Source organism: Gavia stellata, chromosome 38 (genome assembly GCF_030936135.1).
Source record: "Gavia stellata isolate bGavSte3 chromosome 38, bGavSte3.hap2, whole genome shotgun sequence".
NCBI lineage: Eukaryota > Metazoa > Chordata > Aves > Gaviiformes > Gaviidae > Gavia > Gavia stellata.
The window spans coordinates 546,128-567,003 of NC_082631.1; the positions used below are offsets into that span (position 1 = coordinate 546,128).

The 20,876-nt window shown below is 50.0% G+C and overlaps 3 protein-coding genes across 5 annotated transcripts; all 3 read right to left on the reverse strand.

Moving 5' to 3' along the window:
• Window positions 1–304: 304 nt before the first annotated feature.
• Window positions 305–2,163, reverse strand: MVB12A (multivesicular body subunit 12A). The gene is made up of 9 exons (XM_059833009.1): window positions 2,086–2,163; window positions 1,902–1,997; window positions 1,704–1,800; window positions 1,471–1,597; window positions 1,249–1,383; window positions 994–1,076; window positions 622–686; window positions 481–531; window positions 305–379 (listed from the first exon to the last, which is right to left on the reverse strand). The coding sequence occupies exons 1-9, from the start codon at window positions 2,161–2,163 to the stop codon at window positions 317–319; spliced, it is 795 nt and encodes a 264-aa protein (XP_059688992.1). The 3' UTR covers window positions 305–316.
• A 252-nt stretch (window positions 2,164–2,415) lies between these two features.
• DSN1 (DSN1 component of MIS12 kinetochore complex) lies at window positions 2,416–6,291 on the reverse strand. Its single transcript, XM_059833051.1, has 11 exons — window positions 6,084–6,291; window positions 5,619–5,774; window positions 5,430–5,528; window positions 4,903–4,976; window positions 4,615–4,687; window positions 4,175–4,262; window positions 3,228–3,287; window positions 3,024–3,095; window positions 2,791–2,938; window positions 2,590–2,677; window positions 2,416–2,504 (listed from the first exon to the last, which is right to left on the reverse strand). The coding sequence occupies exons 1-11, from the start codon at window positions 6,289–6,291 to the stop codon at window positions 2,416–2,418; spliced, it is 1,155 nt and encodes a 384-aa protein (XP_059689034.1).
• Window positions 6,292–6,501: 210 nt separating this feature from the next.
• On the reverse strand, window positions 6,502–20,175 carry PBX4 (PBX homeobox 4). Of its 3 annotated transcripts, XM_059833002.1 has the most exons (9): window positions 19,970–20,175; window positions 16,445–16,518; window positions 10,197–10,438; window positions 9,648–9,838; window positions 9,213–9,348; window positions 8,796–8,952; window positions 8,480–8,586; window positions 7,802–7,888; window positions 6,502–7,345 (listed from the first exon to the last, which is right to left on the reverse strand). In XM_059833002.1, exons 1-9 carry the CDS (start codon window positions 20,173–20,175, stop codon window positions 7,253–7,255), a joined length of 1,293 nt encoding a protein of 430 aa, XP_059688985.1. In that variant the 3' UTR covers window positions 6,502–7,252. The 3 variants fall into 3 exon arrangements, with proteins under 3 accessions (XP_059688985.1, XP_059688987.1, XP_059688986.1); XM_059833004.1 differs by lacking the exon at window positions 7,802–7,888 and having other exon boundaries at window positions 19,970–20,031; XM_059833003.1 differs by lacking the exon at window positions 19,970–20,175 and having other exon boundaries at window positions 7,787–7,888; window positions 16,445–16,512.
• Window positions 20,176–20,876: the final 701 nt, after the last annotated feature.

Below are 20,876 nucleotides of genomic sequence, written 5' to 3' on the forward strand. Positions count from 1 at the left end.
CTTGCAGGAGGTAATGTTCAGAGTAAAGAGCTGCAGCGTTGACAAAGCGTAGGGCAACAAACGCTGCTGGAACTTCTATACATCGCGCTGCTGTAGGTGCCAACCTGCAGCCCTGTATTGCAAAACCATTACAAAAATATTTTGGCGGGTGAGAAGAGAAACATATTTATTTTTCTCCCTAAGCAGTTCCTGTAATCGGGTATCGATTGCATTTCTTTAGGTATCCTGAAATTTAATCAGAGAGAGACAGAGAGAGAGGAGCTCAGCCCAGCGGGGTGTTAGGGGGCAGTTTCCGTCCTCGAGGTAGGCTCCGGTGCTAACAAACGCCGGGTGGGAGCCTGGCAGCAGCCGTCCTTTCCACTACAAAAGCGTAATTGTACTGAAAACAAAAAACAATCGGTCAGGACAAGGCATGGAGAAGTTCAGAATACAACCACTATCCACCCGGAAAGAGGTGTATGACCAAAGCAGCCCGCTTACCTCTTTCTCGATATCGGCAAGTGACTTAACGTTCAGGTCTGCAAGGATAGCCTGAAAAAAAACCAAGACAGACATAAAATATTTCTAATTAAGACTAGTTAGGAGGTAGGACTAAGAACAGCAGCTTAAAGGAAGACTCACGTTACTGCCAGAGCTGAGCTTGCTCTCGAATTTGGGGTGTAGTGTGAAAGGCACACCATCCATAGCTGGGAAGAGAGGTGAGAGGGGCTTTAGGAAAACATACAATCGCTTAATTGCCGCGGAAAGGGATGCCTTAGCACCCAGAGCACGATGGTGGTGACGTCTTAACTCGAGCAAGGAATAATTTTCAGGAAGGGAGAAGTCCTTAAGAAAACCTTCCTCTCAAAATTCACCTCAGTTCCAGTCTCTAAAGGCAACAACCGTGCAGAAACAATTGCGTGCGAACCGACTCTGAGCCTCTACTTTGATTTTAAAGCACTCCTTAACTACAGATACGCTCCGCGTTTGATTCCAGACGAAGAAACGCTTTACCTGAGAGGCCGTAGATGTTGGAGGTGTCATACAGGGATTCGTGCTGCGACGCGTGTTTGATGCTGCATCGAGCCGGGGGTGACCTGCAGCAGAGCAGAATTAATTCGTCCCTCTCGCCTGCTGACCCTCACCTAACAGATAACGAGCCCCAGCCCAGGGGAAGGGGAACCAGGAGGTGGCACCAGCAGGCGCAGGATTTATTCCCAGTTCCGGACCGGTTCAGGTAGGACTGGAAAATAATTAACGCCCACGTACTTGGGGTGCGCGTCGGGGGGCTGGAGCGAGAGCTGCTTCAGGCCTGCGCTGATGGTCCGCGGTTTGGGGACGGGCTGGGGGCTGGATTTCGAAACCGGCGCTTTTTTACACCAGATGGCGAAACTGCCCATTTCCCTAGGGAAAAAAAACACCCCCAACACCCCAAAACTCAGGGGGTGTTTAAGGGGCGGGCGGGAGCGGGGGGCGGGCAGGGCCCCGTACCCTATTTTCATGTAGTGCGGGAGGGCTTTGCTCTTGGAGCTCAGCTTCACGTCGAACACGGCCGTCTCGGCGGCGTCCAGCGGCAGCAGCTTCACGTACAGCCGCTTCTTCCGGGAGAGGCCGGGCCCTGCGGGGGGGGAACAGGCGGCAGGACCGGGGAGGGCCCGGGGACCGGGCCCCGCCGCAGCCCCCTCCCCCGGTTTGGTCTCCCCGCTCCCCGTGGGGGCACTTACGAGGCTCCGGGAACTCTGGGGCGCGGATGTAGCCGGCGGGCTGCGGGCTCCGGTCGCTCAGCACCTGGACGTCGGTCACCACGGGCCCGGCAGGCGCCTGTACGGGACGGGACCTCGGCACCGGAGCGGGCACGGAGCCCCGGCCCCGGCCGCTCCCCTCCGGGGCTGGCACCCCCGGCCCCGCCGCCCGCCCCGCACCTGGGTTCCGCCGCCGCTCACGCACAGGTACCCGCCGCCCTTGTGCCCGAAGCCCTTGCCCAGGTTGGCGGCCGCGCCCTCCACGGTAACGGTGATCTGCGGGCACGGGGAGCGTCAGGCCGCGATGGAACCGGGCGGCGGTGCCGCCTCGCCGGTCCCCCGCTCCCCCCACCCCCGCGCCTACCGCGGTCCAGCCCGCGGGGACCGCCTCGGGCGCAGCGGCCCAGGCCACGCCGGTGAGCGGGGCCTCCGCCGCCGCCATGGCCGCCGCTTCCGTCCCGGGAGTGGCGGAGCTCCGCCCCCCCCCGCTGCTGAGCAACCATTGGGCGGCGCAGGCTATGGCTGCGGCGATTGGCTGGCGCGCTCTGAGCGACACGCGCGCCAGCCACTAAGCGGCGACTGACACCCAGGGCAGCCTTCAAACGCGGAAGCGCGGAGCGAGGGGGAACGGCGCACCGGGTTCCCACCGCCTTTATTGACCGCAGCACCGACAGCGCAGCGCCCCCCGCCCCGCTCAGCCCTCCGGCGGCGGCGTCTTCCTCGGCGGGGCGGCGATCAGCCTGCGCACGGGGGAGTTCTCCAGCTGCCGGAAGGTCCGCGTGGCTGGAAGGGGGGAGAGAAACGCCCGTTAACGACCCCCGTTAACGACCCCCACGGAGGCCCCCGCCCCGATGGCCTCCCGGTTTACCGAGCTGCTCCGACAGGTGCCGGAGGTACTGCCGGCTGTCCTCGCTGAAGGCCTGCAGCACCTTCACCGCTTGCTGCAGTTCGTCGAGCTGCAAAACCAACAGCACCAGACAGGAAAAAAAGACACAAAAAAACAAAAAAAGAAGTTAAAAATGCCCAAACGCGCCCCGGGCCGGGGGGGGGGGAACGTTTTCCAACTCACGGCGAGCTCCACGCAGCTCACCACCTCCCCCTGCTCATCCAGGAGCCGCTGGTAGTCGGGTTTGCTGCCGAGGACGGCGGCCTGGGACGTGGGGAGCGAAGGGGGAGGCTCCGCCTGCCCCCCCCGCCTCCGGCGCTCCTCCAGCTGCCTGCAAAACCGAGACCCCCCCTCCGCTATTTCATCGGCGGCGTTCCCGGCGCTTTCCGAACACAGGGAAGGGGGTCCATCCCCACCTGGACATCTCTTCGGCGCTTTCCCGGTGGCGCAGCAAGAGCCGATCCCAGGACTGACATTCGGCGGCGAACCTGCAGAGAGAACGGGTCAGGATCCCGCCCCGCTCGTCGGAAAACCAGCTAAATACACCCGAAATTCCCTTAGGAAGAGGCGCCCAAGCCCCCGTCGGTGCTGAGAGAGAGCAGACGCGCCATCGGTCTTACCTGGCGATGTACTCCTTCACTTGGGCCACCGACTCATCCAAAGCCGCGTCCAGTAAAATCCTAAAACACAGAGAACCGTCAGCGGGATATATACGTTCTGCACGTATATCAGAGGGTGCTGGCTTGCGCGGCCGCGCTGAACGCTCAGAATCGCAAAGCAGGGAAGAGGAAAGCCTCGGAATCCCAGAGCAGGGAAGAGGAAAGCCTCAGAATCGCAGAGCAAGGAAGAGGAAAGCCTCGGAATCACAGAGCAGGGAAGAGGAAAGTCTCCTTGCTCTTCTCCGTAAAGACAACGCCCCTCTGAATAGTCGCTGTAGGGGCTGTCCGGTGATGGCATCAGCTCCAAAAATCCTTGTAGCCACCACAGGCAACCGGGTTACTCTGCAGGTTTGGATGAGGGGGCAGGCCGGGAAGCAAAACCGGAAAAACGGAATGGTTCGGGTGGGGGGGACCTTAAGGCTCGTCCGGCCCCCCGCCACAAGCGGGGACGCCTTCCCCTCAGCGACACGAGATCCCCCAAATACATGATCCATGTGCGTACACTTGTGATTTTGATATATATTTACTCATTTAATAGGCAAAATCTTACTTGGTCCGTCTTTGACGCAGGAACCGCTCCCCTCTCCCGATCCCACGTGGGTACAAAGGGACAATACAGTGGTTTCTTTCCCCATTTAACAGTTCCCCCCACTAAAATCCGCCCGTTAGCCTTTCCTCACCGGTTCTGCCCGCACGAGGGAAGCCAGCCCATTCAAATGCTCGAATGAACCCGAAGCATTTTGACACAGCTGGGCTAGGAAGGTCGATGCTGGCAAGGCGAGGTCCTCGGATGCGGCAACAGATGCATTTCGTGGTCCGGTTACCCACTTCTCCCCCCCCGCCACCCCCCAAAACCAGCATCACTCACTGCTTGCACTCCTCAAGGGATGAGTTCGGGGAGTCCTTACCCTTTAGGGTCTTCTATGCAGCTCTTTAGTGTTCCGTCTCGTTTCAGCTTCTGCAGGTATCGCTTCAGCTCTTCCGAAAGCGAGTGCACTGGAGACGAAGAGGAAATAAAACAGGATAAAGCAACGCTCGTACCCACAGCCTAGAAAACTACCGAGAAACAAAGCTGTTTCCTGCTCCGATTCCTTGTCGGAAAGCATTCTAGTTATTTATACTGTTTCTGAAGGAATAACTCATCTCTGTGACCACAGTTTAGTTCAGGGTGTCCCTTCGTCTTCCCTCCCAGAAGCTGTGGCCACGCACAGCACCTTAAAACCAGCGTTCACGCATTTTTTCGCTGCCCCCACCCCTTCCGTTGGGTTTCAGTTTGCGAGGGCGCAAGGGAAGGGTCAGTGGGTTTAGGTTCAGGATTACCCTCGCTGATGCTTGTATCACACCTCACCGTTAGCTTTGAAAGCCTCAGGGCTGAAGCCGTCAGTTTGCTTCAAGACGTGTTCGAATTTCTGCGCAGAAAACTAAGGGAAGGTAGAAAAGAAGGTCTTAGCAGCCTCTCCCGAGTTGTAGGACAAACCTGGGGGGAGGATTTGTTACTGAAGGAGAAAGGAGTCCCTCCCTCCCCAGCCCGTATTTCACAACTCGGTTACACAAATCAGAACGTACGTTTAGCACTAGAAGAAAGGCAAGAGAAAAAGAATTCCCTTTTTTTAAAAAAAAAACGAAAGGACCTTACTTGGAAACTGGACAACAACAGCATAGAAAGCCGGTCTGTCTCCGGCAGATCCAGGCTAATTGATTTGCTCAAGTCTGAAAAAAAAACAGAACAAAATTATTTAAGAACAATTACATTTCCACCAAGCTGCAAACGGCTGGAATGTTCCCAAAAGTCACTGAATCCCGTTGTTATACAGGAGTGCGGTTTGCAGGATATGGAAGGAGCAGGCAAAGAGGGAGAAACAGAGTTCCTAACAAGGAAAAATGTCATGCTTAAGGCTCAAGCATGGAAATAAAAAGGCAAAGACTGCAAACCACTGGTCTACTGAAGCCGTTAACGCAGCACCTCCTTTTATCCTGGAGTACCTGGACCTCCGAGACCACTTCCAACACGGACGTCAGCAGCTACTAGTTAGGAATAACGCAATCATGCTGTAATCACCCTAAAGGTCGTGCCGTGAAATTAAATTTCAACTTGCTGCAGGCTGCCCTGCAAGCTTCTCGAGAGAGAGCGAGCTTGATAAAGGGAGGAAGCAGAGCACCTACCAGTGACATCCTGGTGAACAGGAGGCAGAGATTTTCGGTGTTTTGTCCCCTTCAGGCTCGAACGACACCAAGAGCGACGCTTGGCTTGAGGAGTGGTGAAGAGCGGTCTCGGGGACAAGTTAAAAGAACTCAGTGTATGGTCTTTCCCGGGACTGCTTCTCCAGGGAGACAGCCTCTTGGGACTAGGTCCGAGGGGGCTTTTCCTGGGGCTGGGACTTTTGTGGGATGTTTTCCTCGTAGCCGCTCCGGTGGTCTCACAGGGACTAATGTTCTGGCTAACAGCAGCTACGTCAGGTGGCTTTAGGAATTGCTTGGGATCCGCTTTTCTCTCTCCAGGGTCAGGATCTGAGAAAAACAGACATAATCAACGCGTTAGCAGGGTTAAAAGAAAGGAAAGGCTCTTTCCCAGGGATTCAAAAGCACTGAACCCGTTCTCTACGCTTTGCTTTCTAGCTCAGAGCAACAGCAGCGCTGAGGTGCGAGGGCTGGATCACCGCTTCGCAGCCTCCCAAGACTGCCGGTGCCTCCGGTTCCCCCTTCCAGCACGGCAGATCCTTCTCCCGGGCCCCGGGACGGGCCCCACCGGGGGAGGGCACGGCCCAGCCCTCCCCGCTCCCAGGCCCGCCGCCCCTCGCTGCCCGCGGCCGCCCTTACCTGAGACGACACCTCCGGCCGCAGGGCGGGCTCCGCCGGGGGAACGCTGAGGGGAAAAGCGGTTAGGAGGCGGGCGGCGAGGCCTCCCCGCGGCCCCCTCCGCCGGGCCGGGCCCCCCGCCAGCGCTCACCTCCTCCGACGACCCGCCAGACGGCCGCGGCCCGGGGCTCTCCGCCGCCTCGCAGCTCCCCGCCGCTCGCTCCGCCATGGCGCCCGCCAGCAGCGGCCGTTGGGCGCGCGGCACGGCGGGAAGGCGGCACCCGCTCGCCCTCAGGCAGGCGCATGCGCAGAGGCCGCCTCGCCCCTCCCGCCTTCCCGCCCTCCCCTGAGGGAGCGCGGCGCTCCCTCGTCCCCTCAGAGAGCCGCGCCGCCTCGGAGAGGAAAGCTGAGAGGAAAGGCAGGCAGGGAAAAAAAAAAAAAGGCTTTGGACGTTTATTATCTTTGATAAAATCCCAACTGAAAGGGGTGGACTCTGTGGTAACAGCTGCAGAAATGCACAAAAACCTATTATCCGTGGGGAAGGCAGGTGGGTTTGGTGTGGTGGTTTGTTTTTTTTTTCACTAGACATTAAATTAGAATTACGTGGAATGACACAGGATGGAAGGTCCTACCCGAGAGCAAAGTCCAGTGAGAGTTTTGGTAAAGCAACGTTCTGATTAATTAGCTCAGAATGAATTCTAGTTAAGAAAAGCTTATTTTCCTATACAAAATTACAATACAGAGAACGCGTACAATTACAATACAGGGGGTTTAACCGTTAGTAGCTATCAACTAGAACAGAAATTTCATAGTAAAAAACTTTATGGAAATTAAAATAAGTCAATTTTCTTAAGCTGTAAAACTTGAGACAAACGCCAAGTTCTAAAAGAGACACTTTCAGATTCTTACCATAAAATCCATATTTAAAAAAATGAATTTGGTTAGGAAAATGAAGCAAGTTCTTTTAAAACAATTTCACATCCCAATGGGCATAAGTAAAAAGAACTCAACTGCGTGAGGCTGAGAGGTAGAGAGGTATCATTGTAATCACAATCTTCTATTGGTTCCAGGGTTTTTTTCTGAGGTAATTAGCTGTGTGTCAAGTTGTATAAACAATAGTATTGGCAAAAGAGCAACATTGACAAATTACACTAATGACCTCTTTCCTCTCATCAATAGGTCCTAAAAACTTAATTAGACGCATCCGAATTAACACTTCCAGGGTCTCCAGCAGGTGAAGTGATTGATGAAGGGGTGGTAGCATCCTGCCAGCTGCCATTAGCCTGAAGGGAGAATAAATATATCTTTTCATTAAACCCTTAAAGAAGCTACTCGCAAACAAAGCGTGCCTTTATACCTTTACACCTTACAAGCGACAGTGCCTTTGAAAGGAAATAACTACGCATCGGCTCTGGCAAAGCACAGCCCACGAATATCCCGTAAAACCTCTTCCCCCCTCCATCCACCCCAGATTTTACGGCATTACTCTTATTCCTTGTGCTATCTTATGGCAAGAATTAACTGAAGCGCACAAATTTTCTGGGGAGCAAAGCCAAAATTTTAAATCGAGTCTCGGGGAGGGAAAGGCTGGTGTATTAAACTACACCTTTTCCAGCTTTTTCCTATCCCCACATCAGAGATGGCAGGGGGAATAAAAAGCCAACACTTATTCGCAGATCGTTACCCAATCTCAGGCAAAATTTGCGTTTTTACTAAGTAAATACCTCAGTACATCTTACATCTATGCGCTGCGTCGTATACAAAGGATTCCCCACAATTGTGTCATATCTTCCTGTCTGGTGTATGACGTGATGTAAGGAATCCATCTACAACAAGATGCCGCAGAGGGAGGATAAAAAGTCAAGTTAAAGAAATGCAGTAGTACGTGGTACACATGTATTGGGCCAAAAATTCTCTAGATAAGGGGCAGGTTTTCTTGCAGGAAGACAAGTTTTCTTTGCGGTTCTCGCTATTAACTGAGCTATACCTATCTGGTTCATTATCAAGCAGAATTAGAGCCTACCACCTATAGCTTGTATGACACAGGAACGGATGTTACGCAGTTCAGATGGATTTAGAAATTCAGCAGAAAGCTTAAAATTAGTTTAACAATACTGTTAACCACAAATCCCAAGCAAAGTTCTACTTATATGGAACAAGACTGACTCTAAAATGAGAAAATACTGATTCATTAATGCAAATTTAAAGGGATAAAAGAATAGCAGTAGGTGTGAAGTGGGGTCGATTAGAGCAGGTTGCTCAGGACCGCATCCGGTTAGCTTCTGAGTATCTCCAAGGATGGAGACTCCACCGGCTCCCTGGGCAACCTGTTCATACCCCATAAAGGACAGAGAAACAGGATTTTAACATTTATTTCACTGTCGAAAGTATGGGTTGTGTTTTTTTTCCTTACTGACCTGGGACTGCACATTGGCTCCCACTGGGGAGCTCTGGTAGGAAGTCAATGACTGCAAGTTTATAAATGAATCTCCGGAATTTGTCATCTTAAAAGAGCCAGAGGAAGCTGAAAAAAAATCAAAACAAAAATCCATGTTTTAATGATAAATACAACCCACCCAAAATGATTCTTCAACAAGTATTACATTATTTAAGTTTAAAAGAAAAAGAAATCCTACGACCGTTTCAAAGAGGGGTATTCCATGGTACTAATTGTCACCAGAAATAATTAAGAGACTTTCAAGCAGAGAGGCTTTCAGCGGTGCTCTCGCTCACCTGAATTTGGTGTAGACGGAGAATTTGCCTGGTTGCCTTGAGCCACGACGTTAGTCGCATCCACTGCTGTTTTTGCGGCATAAATATTAGCTTCTTCTTGGAACTTCCCCATGTTTTTTTTGTATCGAATTCTTTTGTTACCAAACCAGTTGGAAACCTGGAGACATATATCGCTGTTAGCATTTGATCAAATTATTGTATTTTTCTACTATATTTGGAAGTTACCAGCAAAGGAGATGTTTTAAACTAGGCTTCAAGCAGAAAATACCTACTGCTAAACCCTTCAGAATAACCTAAATCCTACCTAAAAGTACCAGTGACTGAAGCCTGTTGCTAACTATGGGGGGAAAGAAAACCCAAAACATTGTTCAAGGAAAAAACAAAAGTCACTTTAATTCCAGATAAAGCACTTCATACCTGTGAAACTGTGATGCCACCTTTCTTTGCTAGCTCTTCTTTGGCCTCTTCACTGGGGTAAGGATTACTCAGATGCGAATAAAAATACTCATTCAGTACTTCCGTTGCCTGTTTGCTGAAGTTACGTCGTTTACGCCTACAAAAACATTAGTTATTCCTATTTAAATGATGTCATAGAGTAGACCGAAGAGAGTACACCGTTGGCTTTTTTCCCCTCTAAAATACATTTGGTTTGAAGGAGAATGTAAGAATTGAGTGGAATTAAATAGATGTTGATGTCAAAGCAGGCATAACGGGTGGCAAATTCTTAATATTTAAACTAGATCGATGCTGGGAATGACAGGCTTGAGATTTCTTACACAATCACTGGCATCAAGCAAGCCAAGAAGTTCCGGCTTAAACGCCAGTCATGGCTGGATTGTGTTTTTGTCGTACCTCGCATCGAGAAAGCGGGAACGCAGGATCATTACTGCCTCGCACGTGCTCTGCTTCAGTTGCATCTGGATGGTGCTGAATTTGCCGTGGATTATGTTCACCATGCGCTCTATTTCTTTTGGCGAAATCGGTCTTGTTCTACTCTGTTCCCTAAGCAGGTTCATCACGTGGGTGGTGAACTCGCTGCAGGCCTGAAAATACACACATTTGTATCGACAAATGATAAAATACCCTAGAATTCGTTTCCCCGACAAGAATATACATCCAAAAAAAACTTCAGAGGAGTTTCCATGTTTCAGCTTTACTCTATTTACCCTTAAAAAACGTCAACAAAGATAAACGAGACATTTATTATCTTTAGCCTGATGTCCAGTCCCTCTATCTTCACCTCACTTCTGTAACACGGAGATAAGTTTTCAACTGAATTTGATATCCTCGCGTTCACCTGAATTCATTCTACTTCCTGTTCTGTTCTTAAAACCGACAGCAAAGGAAAAAAGGGTTATTTTTAATTGAGATGATAAAAACTCTTCCATGCAGAAAGATCACCTGTTCATATTTCTCTAGCTCAGAGTGGTATATCTGTCGGATCTGTGACAGCTTGGCCCTGTAGTCAGAGTGTTCAATGCTATTGTCATTTGGACAGCCACCTGATGTTGCTGCTACAGCCATCGGTCCTCCTCTTCCTCTTTTCTCGGGCCCGGAGACACCCTCTGCCAGCAACATGTTATCTAGTCTCATTAGTTGAGCATCTGGGGGATCTTCTTCCTGAATACCACGAATACTTAACACTAGATAAATATAAAGAGGGAAGCAAAAGATTATTTCCGAAACAGGGAAGAGCATCCACTTCAATTCCGGCAAAGCATTTCAACGCCCTTCAGAGGTTTGAGCGGGTCTTGAGCTCAAGGCTGGGGGAGGAAGGGAGCGTTTAACGAAGCCACGAGGCAACACATCGAAACAAACAGGGCATCCTTCAGACTGAGAAACACCAAAACGTAAGGCGAGTTTTCAAATGCAGGCAGATAAGACCGCTCGGGGTCATGCTTGTTTATACTACGCTGAGAAATTATTTTAGCAGTCTGTAAAAATTAGAATGAGGTTCTTACAGAGCAGGTGCCCCCAGACCAGCCTGCTGCCTGGCTCCTCGCACGGTCCTCAGCGGCGCTCAGCACTAGCTCGCGCAGATGGACTACAGCGGACGGACAAAAGGCCTGAGCCGCTGGGATGACTGCTACGCCTCTGCGTCCAGGGAGGGAAAGGAACACCACTAAGATCCCGTCGAAATCCATACACGAGGCGTGAGTTTGACCTTGTCCACTTCAGATGCCAAGGATACAGCTACGCTATACAGCAGCAGGCTACAAATTGAAGTCTTAACAGGGCTGAATTTTAAAATCTATTAAAATCTATTTAAAAATCTATCAAAATCTGAAACGACATGAAAAAATCCACCGGAAGCCGGTTTCCTTAGGCTTACATTCAACAAGCCCAGACTGCGGCAGACAGTATGCTCAGATTATTCACGTTTGATTCCAAGCAAATTTATTTTAAAAACTTAATTTCCCAAAATTTTTGACAATTCATTATGAACTTCCTTTTTTAAAAAGCATAAGAACTCACGAGATATTGAGTCAATACAAAAAATGCCAACAGCTTTTTGGCTTTCGATTATAATTGCTAGACACTTTCAGCTTGATGAACAGCTGGTCCCGACCTCGTGAAGCTACAAAATTCAAATGACCTTTTCCAAATCGTAGTTGGCAGGTTAATGGGATATTACATGCCCTACCAAAGATAAACACAAAAGATCTCGTTATGCAAAGATTCTAGTGTGAGGACAGGAGAACAACGTATACGTACAGAGACATTAAACATATGCATTTATCATATTTTTCAGCATTTTGTAGGCAAAAGAATAGCTCATCTAAAAAAAACCAGCAATAGTTTTGAAAACACAAGCAGCCTAAACTTACAATCACATTGCTGGACTTAATATTTTGCAGACTATGCAGACATTACTACACAATTCTGAAGAAAAGAGAGCTTTGGAGTGGTGCAGACCTTCGCTCTGCCACAGAATCCAGGTCTCCTCCAGAACATCCTCGGTCTTTTTGCAAGCGAAAAAGGTAAGGCAGAAGTAGCTATAAGGTAGTACACGGGTAACTGTTGAACTCAAGCTAAGACAAGAATGAGGGAAGTGTTGGCTATTTTAAAAGTTAGTGGCTTTTCTATCTCGTTATGGAATTAAAATTAATACCTTTTTTAAAAAAATAGCAGACCATCTACTGCATACACCCTTTACTGAGCGAACGTTACAAGAAATGAAACAAACACAGAAAAAGGTGTGGGGTTTTTTTAATTTGTTGGTGTTTTCTGTTTCTGAAAATCGCCAGTTCTTTCTTCCAGAAGGCCCAGCAGAGAGCTCGCCAGTGGCCATTTGCAATTAGTCTTTTTGACAAAACCCTCAATAAACTACTTGGACTGGCAAGCGCAAATTCCGTGGAACAGATATTTTAGTGTCACCTTCTTACGTGAACGCGCTTCTGCCGAATGTCTTGTTATGCACATGATGATGCATACCAGAGTACCTCATGTTGAAGTCAAGCTCCCAGCTGCAGCTTAATTTTATGTCACTTCTCTAATTATGGTAATTAGACATTAGTTATCATCAATTACACATTAGCTCATCTCAAGTTGACTGCTGAAAAGCATGTACAAAGCACCTTCCTGGTCTCGAGGGAAGAAATCTGGTTGGCTGGCTCTAGTAAGTCACAAGAAACTAGAAAGGAGTTAACCATCATCAGCATAAACTGCATTTCCCACCTAGTAGGTCAAACTTTTATTTAATAAACTCTCTCAAAGGTGAGCAGACCTGAGAATTGATGAGTGCAAGAAGCTCGGTCTGTTCAACCCACTCCTTCCGGTTGATTTTAAACTTTTGGCATCACTGCACCTTAATACGCCGGACAGTTAAAACACGAGTTCTACAGAAATCATTGCCACGGATGTTATTTTTAAATGGAAGCCACCGTCTCCTGAAATGGATACCTTTTGATTTAGCTTTATTTTTACTCCTAGTATCTTCAGCTAATGATAATATTTGTAGAGATCGTAAGTTACATCAGGTTCACTCAAAACTACCTATTCAGTGAATTCATAACTCTGCTGCAGGTAGCAGCGAGTTCCCATTTCCAAGCACAGGAGTTGCAGTTGTTCATCTCCCAACCTTCCAGAGCTGATAATCTCAAAAAACAGCGCAATGGGAGAGCAAAACCATTGCAGCTGCAGGAACGCTGCATTCGCACCGGCTTCTGCAAGTCTCCTTTGACAGTCTGGTAAAAACAATTTCAGAAGTACCTGCCGGCCCACAGAGAGTTTTGCCAGGGAAGCTGCATCTACCCTGCGAGCTTTCGGCACGCCCTGTGGGTCAGGCATCACCCGTTTCCACGCATGGTCCTGAAAGTTACGCCAGCAGCAGTTTGCAGTCTACGTGGCTTCTGGAAGAACTAGATTTTGTTCAACAAAAAGGATTCCAAAGGGGGGAAAAAAAGTTGCCACAATAAAAAAAAGCGCCTCTCGATCAACACCGACTTGTTACATATGCCTGTCCTCACACGCTGCTTATTACTTACTGGCTCACGATACCGTGAGGAGAACGCTTCTCTAGAAAGCTTGCCCCTCTCAGCAGCCCTTTGTCCATTGAATGTTTGAAGTTCCCACAATAGTTTAAGAACATAACTCCATTAATACTCAAGGCTTTGACGCTAAGAGACTGGAATTAGAGCATAACCGGTTATGGCACAGTCAGTGTTTTAAGCGTGATTTAGAAAGTCCTTGCGTAAGGGTAAAATCCTTCACACTCAAATCCTTCGCTTAATTCCTCCCTAATCCATCACTTTTATGGATCTTTAAGAAAAACCCTACACTGGCTCCAAAAGCCTGAAGAGTCACTCCTGTCAGCTGTACTAACACAATATTGTGCATTCTCTGGCACGTCACCTACCAGATATTCATCAAATATGTAAAATAATTATACTAAGCAAAATGAAATTCCCATCATTTCTAATTAATCTTTAATTAAAATACATCACAACCTAAGGTGCTGAAGCCTCACTCAGTATGCAAATGCAATCATTACAATACATTTACATCTCATTAATTAAAGATTTGCAGTTCTGTAATGAACTGTACAAGATCACCGGTACCAAAACAAGCGATACACACTTTGCTTAGACTTCCTTTCCTTCCCAGATTTTCCTTTATGGAGCAAGTAATGCGTGGTAACACACAACAGAGCAAGAACAGCATGATAAATGCGTCTACCGGGTACAGAATATACAAAGTTAGAACCAAAACCTGCTGTATTAGGGCCAGAAACGTATGAATAATAAAATACCTATGGAGAGTGCAAGGAAGCAGGCAGTTGGGTGCTGGACCTGCCCCCCCCCCCCCCCATCCACATCTCAGTTTTTCCCAGATGATCCCATCCCCTGTGTTACACTTGCAACTATTTATCCTGCAGCTCACGCTAAACACAAAAGCCAGCGGGGCTCTGAGCGCTGGGGAAAAAGACTCAGCTACGTAAGGATGTCAACAAACTCAGCAACAAAGAGAGAGCGTGTTCTTGGGCTTGCCATGTCTCATAACCGAATGAAAAGGTAGCCGATGAATTAACCTAGCCGAGTGCCAGCACATTCAAGGAAGGACAGAGGGCTGCAGCTACGAGAAACAATAAAAAATGGTACTCCACGCTACGGTGCTGCAATGAACACGCTCCCCACCACAGGCCAGAAATACAGAATCGGAGTCCCCCTGCGCAGCGTGCTCCACAAAAGCGGGGAGAAATACACTCTCCCTGCCCTGAGGGGCCTGAAACCCATGACAGACTCGCGTCTTCCTAGCATGGTATGATCAGCCGAGAAGAAAAACTCTGAAATATAATACTCGGCACCAAAAGCAGGCATCCTTAACACTACAGACATTTAATTCTGATTTTAAGAGAGAATTATGCCATGTTTGAATTCATACAGCTTGAATCATATCTGAAGTGTAACCCAAAACCCCCTATCTGTCTGCTGCATAGGTTAAAAATGCTCCAAATGCTTCTGTGAGCTCCCAAAAAAAACTAAGTAGGCTTTATTGGATTAGCTGCCTCTTCAAATAGCTACGTATGCTCCAGGCAGGTATTTAAGACTTGAAAATAAAATACCTGTTTTTCTCAAAACTGTTTTAAAATTAAAAAAATTAAAATCATTCAGGGCAGGGTGGGAAACAGGGCTTGAACAAAATATTAAATGCAGCCACATCTATTTCAATTACAAAGAGTCATTTGTCATTTCTTTTCCATTAATAAAGACGATTGGGGAGAATTTTTCGGCACCTTTCAGCTGGCGGCCCATCGCAAAGGCGTACGGCTTATCCCGAGCTATTGTGAGTGATAGCAGCGCTCCAACAAAGAGCGAAAGGAAGATGGGGGGGGAGGAACCCGTTTGGAACTGATTTCCGAGCTAGAAAAGAAGCTTGTGTGTGCCTGGGTCACAAAGAAAGCCCAAAACCTTGTGCTACAGTATGGCCAGGCTTTTGTTCGCTTGAAGCCATAACATCTGCTCCCCATAATTTAAATAAGGAATAGACAGACCATCAGACATTCAAAAACCTGTGAGACCAAAACAAATCCAGCATAACCAGGGTCTCAGAGTCTGCTCCTGCAAGTGCATTGAGCTCGGAGAAGTCACAGTTTCAATCAATAGAATGCAGAAGGCAGCTCTCAGTGTGGAAAAGAAGAACAGAGGGAAGACCCTCTTTAAGGACAGCAATCCTGGAAGGACAGACAGACACAAAAGCGCACCTAGACAGTGCGCATGCTTGCTACCACCGCATTTTTCTCCAGAAGCAAACCGCTATCACAAGAGCGCGAGACACGCAACCAAACTCTCCAGAAACCACCGTGTAATGTCTGCCTCAACGGTGCCTTCGATGATGGGCACGGCAGAGGACGGAACCGTACGGTCCCGCACTTGGCAATACAACGAAGAGCATGGCAAGTTTCCATACTCTTTTAGGAAAAAATAATACCAACGCAGATTTAGGATGTTAAAGGTTAATACAACTAAAACTTAAAAAAAAAAAAACCCACCACCATTTTAGCTGTGTATAATGAAAGTAGTTATTTTCTAAAACAACATCAAAATTCACTATAGTTTATAGAAATTAGATACTCAAACAACATTGCTTAAGTGTTCATGTATGAGCACGTACTGGGCAATTCAAAATCGAAATCCATTTGCCCCCAGTGCTTCTGCTCCCCAAAGCTGCGCAATCACCAGCTCCATTTCCTGCTACTTCTGTGTCCTCCAGTATGCCCGAGCATTCTGCCTTACTGTCTCTTTTTCTCCGTAATACAGTTATTTGTCAACTTTGAACTCTTACTACCACCACAGTTTTGGTACCGCATCCTTAGAGGAAAAAAAAGAAGGTACCAACATAGCAGGATTATTCAGGATTCTTGAGGTATCTCCCCAGGCATACCCCAGCCTATAGATTCTTCACATACACACAACCAAAACACTTGCTCGAATAAGCAGCATTGTTTTCTCCAAACCTGCACGCAGGCGGCATTATAAAAAGCACATCAAAACAATTCCCAGCTTTCAGAAGACTATTAAGCCAAAAAAAATAGCCTTAAATTGTCGATCTGCCAGGGAAAACACAGGCCGCATTACATGAGAGCAGAGCTGACGACTGAATGTGGGGTTTTTTTTGGAAAGCTGAGGCCAGAAAAGACACCAACGCACCTGTTTTCTCCTTGATCTCACACAGCACGCTGAAAAGAGCAGGCTTCATTCTGTGGCAGTTCAAGGCATGTTTTCTGAAACGGAAGAAGAAAGAATGAGCGAACGCCAACGGGAAAGGCGGCGAAAGATGCCGAGGCTTACAGAGAACTGGATCGCGCTTCACTAGTAGCAGGTTAGTGCATAAAATTACGAAAGAAACGAGCAAGTTCTGGTGATGTGTTTCATTTAAGTGCCACACTTGGCCATCAGTAGGAGCAAACTGTCATAAAAATACGCAGGCCTTAAAACTCAAAATTCTGCGTCGCTTATAGGAACTGTAAGCAGCTTCAGTTCTACCAAAAGCATATTTTATACGTGGGGATAAAAAGTTCCTTCTTGAGTCAGTACGCTTCTATAAAAATCTAATAATGGAACCCATCCCAAAGGCAGAAAAACAACCCCGGTGTTTTATAGAGGATATAGATCTGAACAGTAGGAACAACGGAGTACGGCTCACGGACTCGCCCAGCTTACGCACGCGGCCGCCTGACCCAACGAAAAGCAGATCGTATTTAACAGCATTTTAGTACAAGCTTTACCACCCATGCTGGTTTTGCCTCTTGGAAGCTCTTCCAGTGTTCGCTGCTTTGTTTTCCCCCCTTTTCTCCAGGAAGGGGCAACGCTAATGACACCGTTAAGGCAGAAGCCATCCTAACGTCTACTCAAAACAGAGAATTACATCTTTTGCTGAGTGGAAAACACACCTGAAGTGCGGTGAGCACCGTATAAAAGCGGGAGCTGCGGTTTCCCACCGAGGCGAGCAGTGTTTTTACCTAGCCGTTGCTGATTCTCAAGGGCAGCCAGCAGTTAGGTGCCTAACTTCCACTGGAAGAAGTGTCTAGCTGCAACGTACGCCTCAAAGAAAGTCTCTTTTGCTTCTTGTGACTCCTTTCGTCATTCAGAAATAATATTTAAATCGCCTTTATCCCTAGATCTCACTATGTTTTTTATATAAACGCAAACTGGCCTTCCTTCTCACACACCAGTCACCTCTCCGGCTATGGGGAGCGGCGCAAATACAGGTGCTCAGCTTCCTCACGAGCCTCGGCTGCTGCCGAGCTGCCAGCGACTATCAGAACACAAGCTTTTAACCAAAACCGCAGCGGCTGAAGTCCATCGGCCACTTTCCTTCACCACCCGGCCGAAAGAAGGACAAACCCCATTCGGCTGGGGAGATGTTTGATAATATCAACCCCAAGAGGAGCAGCCTGAGAACAAAGGCAGCGAGAAGACGGCCTAGCGGAGGAGTCTATTGTCCTTGCCTGATGAGGGGAAAAACGGGGGGGAGAGAGGGCGAGGGAAAATGAATTCCGAGCCTCCAGACTGCGCTCTGCACCCGGGTCTAAAAAGCCGTGTTTAGGTACGAGGCAGTAGAGATACCAGAGCCGGACAGAACAGCGCAATTAACGTGGCCACTAACTCCTGTGAAGAAGAGGAAGGTGATAACGTACCGTGCTTAATGGCAGTGTTAAAGTAATCCTTGGCAGATTAACTTCCTTTCAATGAAACTTTCACCCAAGTTTTCAACTTGGATTTTAAAAATTCTCGCTGCGTGCACAGAAGGAACCCTCTGGCGTTCACTGGGCGTTAAAATAACATGCACAAAACACATCACCCTGTGTTTTTAATACAAAAGAATAAAAGTAATCCCCGACAAATAAAGCCGTTAATGCCGCGTTACTGAGGTGTGAGAAGTCCCGGATCCCCCTCCGCATCCCCGTAGCACTTCTGCGACGGCTTTAACCAGGCTCGAGTTTTACTTTCTCAGCACCAAGTCCTCTTCAGCAGGACTAAGCAAAGCCAGCAAACTTCTCGTCCAGAGGACGAAAGCTCCTTTTATGCAAATATATGTGAAAATACACCAAAGGTGCTTTAAAATTTGGGGGCCTTCAAAGCCTGCTGTGCTTCAGGTGGACTTCAACAGTGTTTCTAAGACAGCATTGGAGTAATTCAGTTTAAACAATGGCCGAGCCGTTTTTCAAAGCCCGTTCCTCAACTCTTCTTCGAAACTAAAGTTCCTGACAAATTTATCCTGCTCAAAATTATCTGAAATAGGAGGTTGTGAGAGAAAACCGCAGCTCTTATGCAACACATGGGCAAATCGACACCTCTAGAATCCATACAGCAGCTGCAGGCAGTTACTTCGGAGATATAGCGGCAGGTAGAAAAGAAAAACCCAAGTTTTGGGAAGGAGCAACACTCCTACACGTGACCCGCAGCGGCCTGGAAGAGTCAATTTTAAACCCGAATTACGACATTCTTCGAATGCGCAGTTCTTCCTTATATTCATCTAAATCCACTCGACCGCCAGCAATCCGGTTCCCGCCCTCGGTAACATCGCTGCGTCGGCACGCCGGTTGCTGACAGCGCCCGATATCAACAGGCATACCCAAACCCGGCTAAACTTTAGGCAGAGATCAAAAACCGGCACGGTTTTATCAGCACGACGGCAACCGCCGCGATGGGGAAATTGGGGCGCGCGCAGCACTCAACAGAGGGGAAAGTCAGAGCAGCGGCACCCCGTTAACCGGAAAAACCAAAAAGACCAGAAAAGCATTTTGCTGATTTTTCAGAAACCCGCTCCATAAGTCTCCACCTTCTCCCAAACCGCCTCGTGGCGGGGGCTGCCCACCTCGCGCACGCCGAGGAGGCGAAGCGTGTTAATTACGTCTAATTACGCCGCGCCAATCAGGGCCGGAGGCAGCTCCGGGGCAAGGAGAACGCACCAGAAGATGCTGAATCCCGTTGACGTCCGGGCTGGTTTTGCCATACCCTTATTTACATCCCAACGACGTCAACGCAACGGGGCAAAAAGGAACGGAATTCTTTTTCCTTCAAAGGCCACTAAAGAAAAAACTTCCTGAGGGGGTGAAAACCCTTCAGAGCCCCTCGCCCCCGCGCCGAGAGGGCCTCGACAGGCCTCCAGCTCCTCTCGCCCTCCCTCCCCAGCAAACTTTGGCCCTCGACGGCAGCCGCCGCTTCCGTTTTCCCCTTCCCGGCGGCGTCGGGCAGGACCATCCCGTTTCCACCGGGGATGACGGCTGCAATTGCATCACCCGGGCGATTTCTTCATGCGGCGAGAAGGACGGGGAGTCGGACAATTCACGGCGAGGAGCCTGGGCGTCCTCCCGGTGCCGCAGGCCGGTACGGAAGCGCTCCCCAGGCGACGGGAGGCGAAGACACGGAGACACCGGGAACCGGGGAAACGAAGGCGGAACTTTCCGCCTCCGGGGGGCGATTCCCCACCAACCCCCTCCTTCCCCCGCCGGAGCCGCGGCCACGTCGCACCGCGGGACCCGCTGCCCTCCGCCCCCCCGGGCCACGGCCCCGCCAACGAGCGGAGCGGCGGAGCTCGGGCTGTCCCCTCCCCGCGGAGCTGAGTCACGGCGCGGGAAGGCGGCCGGTACCGGGCTGCTCCCCCCGCCGCGCCTCCCGGCCCGCCGCGCCGAGCCCCCCTCCCCGCCCGGCGGCCGGCCCCGCCGGTACCTGGCCTGGGCCTCGTCCAGGCTCTGGTCGGTGATGGCCATGATCTGCTGCAGGACGTCGCCCGTGTCGTGGTGCGCGGGCGGCGGCCCCGCCGGGGGCGCGGCGGCCGGATCTCCGGCGGCGGCCGGAGGGGGCGGCGGGATTCCGCCGGGTAGGGGCACCCCGGCGCCGTGCGCCGCCGCCAGCAGCCGCGACGGGTCCTCCATGGCGGGGGGCGGCGGGGCCGGTCCGCCGCGGACGGGCAGCGGCGCGGCCCCAGCGGCTCCCACACAACAGGGCCCAGCGCCCGCAGCCCCCCCGGCCGCCGCCGCCGGGCCCGCCCCGCCCCGCGACGTGCCCCGCCCCCGGTAGGCCACGCCCGCCGCCGCACGCTGGGGGCGGGACCGCCAAGAGCCCCGCGCTGGGTCCTAGCGCCGCCCGCCCTCCTCCCGGTAGCTGCCCCGTGGTTCCCCGGGCACGACCGGCCGCTGCATTTACCGCCGGAGGTTCCCGAGGAGGCGACGGGAGTGCCGCCAGCGCGGCCGTTTCATAAAACTGTACCGTGATGATACTTGGGATTCCCCGCCTAACTGTCCTCCAGTTTGTCTAGGCTGACAATAAACAATCTTAACCCGCAAATAGGCATTTAAGGGCAGTGCAAGGATTCCGTTCGTTGCCTGGCCACCATCGTTTCGAGGTCAGGCCAAGCATCGAACAAACACATCGAACATCCCGATTCCCCGCTTTTTGCGCTCAAAGCGAGCAAAATTATTCAGATCAACACTCATGGAGTTTTATTAGTAAGAAACACAACTGAAGGAAGAATTGGACTATATACATCTTCTTTGTTACTGTTTACATTTTGGAGTAACCCGAGAAAACTGTCTCACCTCAAACTGATCTATTCTGCCCACTCGCCGCTATGCTA

Excerpts from the sequence above, each read along its gene's own strand:
- MVB12A (XM_059833009.1), bottom strand. The coding sequence starts at position 2,163 with ATGGCGGCGGCGGAGGCCCCGCTCACCGGCGTGGCCTGGGCCGCTGCG. Across the intron at positions 1,801-1,901 it reads TGAGCGGCGGCGGAACCCAG|GCGCCTGCCGGGCCCGTGGT; the intron begins GTGCGGGGCGGG and ends CGTCCCGTACAG. Across the intron at positions 1,384-1,470 it reads CCGCACTACATGAAAATAGG|GGAAATGGGCAGTTTCGCCA; the intron begins GTACGGGGCCCT and ends TTTTTTCCCTAG.
- DSN1 (XM_059833051.1), bottom strand. The coding sequence starts at position 6,291 with ATGGCGGAGCGAGCGGCGGGGAGCTGCGAGGCGGCGGAGAGCCCCGGG. Across the intron at positions 4,688-4,902 it reads TGTTGTTGTCCAGTTTCCAA|TTTTCTGCGCAGAAATTCGA; the intron begins GTAAGGTCCTTT and ends ACCTTCCCTTAG. Across the intron at positions 2,678-2,790 it reads TGAGCTGCGTGGAGCTCGCC|CTCGACGAACTGCAGCAAGC; the intron begins GTGAGTTGGAAA and ends TTGGTTTTGCAG.
- PBX4 (XM_059833002.1), bottom strand. The coding sequence starts at position 20,175 with ATGGAGGACCCGTCGCGGCTGCTGGCGGCGGCGCACGGCGCCGGGGTG. Across the intron at positions 9,839-10,196 it reads AGCTAGAGAAATATGAACAG|GCCTGCAGCGAGTTCACCAC; the intron begins GTGATCTTTCTG and ends GTGTATTTTCAG. Across the intron at positions 7,889-8,479 it reads GAGCCAATGTGCAGTCCCAG|ATGGATTCCTTACATCACGT; the intron begins GTCAGTAAGGAA and ends ATCTTGTTGTAG.